This window comes from Galeopterus variegatus, unplaced genomic scaffold (genome assembly GCF_000696425.1).
Source record: "Galeopterus variegatus unplaced genomic scaffold, G_variegatus-3.0.2 Scaffold15763, whole genome shotgun sequence".
In the NCBI taxonomy this organism is placed as follows: domain Eukaryota; kingdom Metazoa; phylum Chordata; class Mammalia; order Dermoptera; family Cynocephalidae; genus Galeopterus; species Galeopterus variegatus.
In genome coordinates, this window is record NW_007741874.1 from 1,792 (window position 1) to 4,468 (window position 2,677).

The 2,677-nt window shown below is 40.1% G+C and overlaps 1 protein-coding gene across 1 annotated transcript in view; it reads left to right on the plus strand.

Annotated features, from left to right (window-relative positions):
- The first annotated feature begins 381 nt into the window (after nucleotides 1–381).
- The window catches only part of LOC103582338 (protein Hook homolog 3-like), a 16,429-nt gene continuing 14,133 nt past the window's right edge, over nucleotides 382–2,677 (plus strand). Inside the window, exon 1 of the mRNA XM_008563963.1 lies at nucleotides 382–571. Coding sequence (XP_008562185.1) covers nucleotides 462–571 — 110 coding nt within the window. The 5' untranslated portion in view covers nucleotides 382–461. The remainder of the gene's footprint in view (nucleotides 572–2,677) is intronic.

The following is a 2,677-nucleotide window of genomic DNA, read 5'->3' on the forward strand; positions in this document are numbered from 1 at the left end:
AGAAGGGTATGAGACTTCCGTTTGTTCTCCTCCTCACCAACACTTTGTATAGTCAGTCCTTTTAATTTTATCCATTTCAGCGGGAGTGGAGTGGCATACATAACATTGTGGTCTTAGTTTTCATTTTCTAGATGACTAATGATGATTATCTTTTTGTGTGCTTATTTTGCCATCTATATATCTTCTTTGGTGAAGTGTCTCTTCAAATGTGAAATAAAGAGTGAATTCTCTTACTCTTATATATTACTCTTTATGTGCAATATTTTAAGATAATATAAATGTTTTAAGTGGACATTGATTATACTTCCTTAAAAATAGGCTTTAGTTCATAATGGTAGTTAACAGGTGATTAAGCTGATGCTAGTGTAACTGGAAGAAGTAATTGCTGCCCTCCTGTATTCCAACAGGTTGCAGCATTACAAGAGGAGAAAAGTAGTTTGTTAGCAGAGAATCAGATATTAATGGAAAGACTCAATCAATCTGATTCTATAGAAGATCCTAACAGTCCAGCAGGAAGAAGACACTTGCAACTCCAAACTCAATTAGAACAGCTCCAAGAAGAAACATTCAGGTAAAAGACCACTCATTAAAATCCAGTTTTTTTTGTTTTTTTTTAANGTGGCCTTGGTGTTATCAGCACCACACTCTCCCGAGTGAGCCACAGGCCGGCCCGAGAAAATTAATTTTAAATTGGGTGGTCAACATGGGTCCCCCTGAGAAAATGACATGTTAGTAAAATCTCAAATAGGTTAGGGAGCAAGCCTCCCATATTTCTGTGGAAAGAGCATTACAGGCTAAGTGCTGAGCCCCTGAGGTAGGGGTGTGACTGATGTATTCAAGAATCAGCAAGATGAGAATCCCAAGAGTAGAAGGGGTTGTGGGGAAATAGGGAGAGGAAGCTAGTCTGGAGAGGCCTTTGAAGAGACTTTGAGCAAGTAGTCATGTGATCTGTTTTATTTTAATAGAAGAGTATGGCTGCTATGTGGAGAGCAGACCTAAGGGAAGCAGGGGCAAATCAGGGAAACCAATTAAGAGGCTGTTGCAATAATCCAGGAGAAAATTTGTGTTGGCTTTGATCAGGATGCAGAGATGCTGAGAAATGGTCAAAAGATGTCTGAAGGTAGAGGCAGTGATATTTGCTGACAGATTGGATATTGGTGTTAAGGATTTTAGCTGAGCAACTGGAAGAACAGAGTTACCCTTTACTGAAATGGGAAAGGCTATGGAAGGACCAGGGGTGGGTTAATTAAGAGTTTCGTTTGGAAAATGTAAATATGAGATGCCTGTTACATATACAAGTGGAAATGATGTCCAGTTCAGAGTTCCAGGCTAGAAATAGAAGTGTGCGAGTTGTCAGTAAGTAGATGGTGCTAACAGCCACAAAACCAGAAGACATTGCTATATTTAGAAAAGAAAAGCTGTGGGCACTCCAGTGGCGAAGAAATGAAGAGAAATTTTAACTAAGGGGAAAAAGAAGGAGAGACCGCTGAGTTGGTACAGAATCCCGGAGAGTTGGGTGTCCTGGAAGCCAAGTGAAGAGAGTGCTACAAGAAGGGGGTGATTAGTTGTGTCACGTGTTGTCCGTCTTAGCAACATGGAGGTCATTAGTGATCTGATGAGCAGTTTTGGTAGCATGGTAGGCCCAACAGCCCAACTAGAATAGAACACACTCAAGAAACAGAAAAAGCAAGCAACTTTTGTTTTTACAGCTTTATTGAGATATAATTGACATACAGTAAACTGCTCATATTTGAAGTGTTCAATTTTGATGTGTTTTGAAGCCATCACCACAATCAATATGATGAACCTATCACCCTGCAGAAGTTTCCTCCTCTTTATAATCCCCCCTCCAGTGCCCAGGTCTGTTTTCTGTCGCTGTAGGTTAGCTTGTATTTGATAGAATTGTATATAAAAGGAACTATACAGCATAAACCTTCTTTTGGTCTGGCTTCTTTCATTATATTGAAATTTATTCGGGCCGGCCCGGTGGCGCACTCGGTAGAGTGTGGCGCTTGAGCGCGCGGCAGCACTTCCGCCAAGGGTTCGGATCCCATATAGAGACCAGTCCGCTCACTGGTTGAGCGCGGTGCGGGCGTGACATCAAGGGTTGCGATCCCGTTGCCGGTCGCGGTACGGGCGCGACACCGAGGGTTGCAAAAAAGACAAAAAGGAAAAAAAAAAAGAAATTCATTCATGTTGTCAGTATCAATAATTAGTTCTTTTTATTGCTGAATAGTGTTTTATTGTATGGATATACAACAACTTATTTATCTGTTCATTCATTGATAAACTTTTGGGTTGTTTCCAGTTTTCTCTATTACACATGAAGCTGTTCCAAACTTTGCTTATTAAGTCTTTGTGTGAGCATATGCTTTTATTTCTCTTGAGCAAATACCTAGGAGTGCAATCGCTGAATCAATCATATGGTAGTTGCATGTTTAATTTTTTAAGAAGCTGCTAAACTCCTTTTGAAAGTGTTTGGAGCATTTTATATTCTTTCCAGAAGGGTATGAGACTTCCGTTTGTTCTCCTCCTCACCAACACTTTGTATAGTCAGTCCTTTTAATTTTACCCATTTCAGCGGGAGTGGAGTGGCATACATAACATTGTGGTCTCAGTTTTCATTTTCTAGATGACTAATGATGATTATCTTTTTGTGTGCTTATTTTGCCATCTA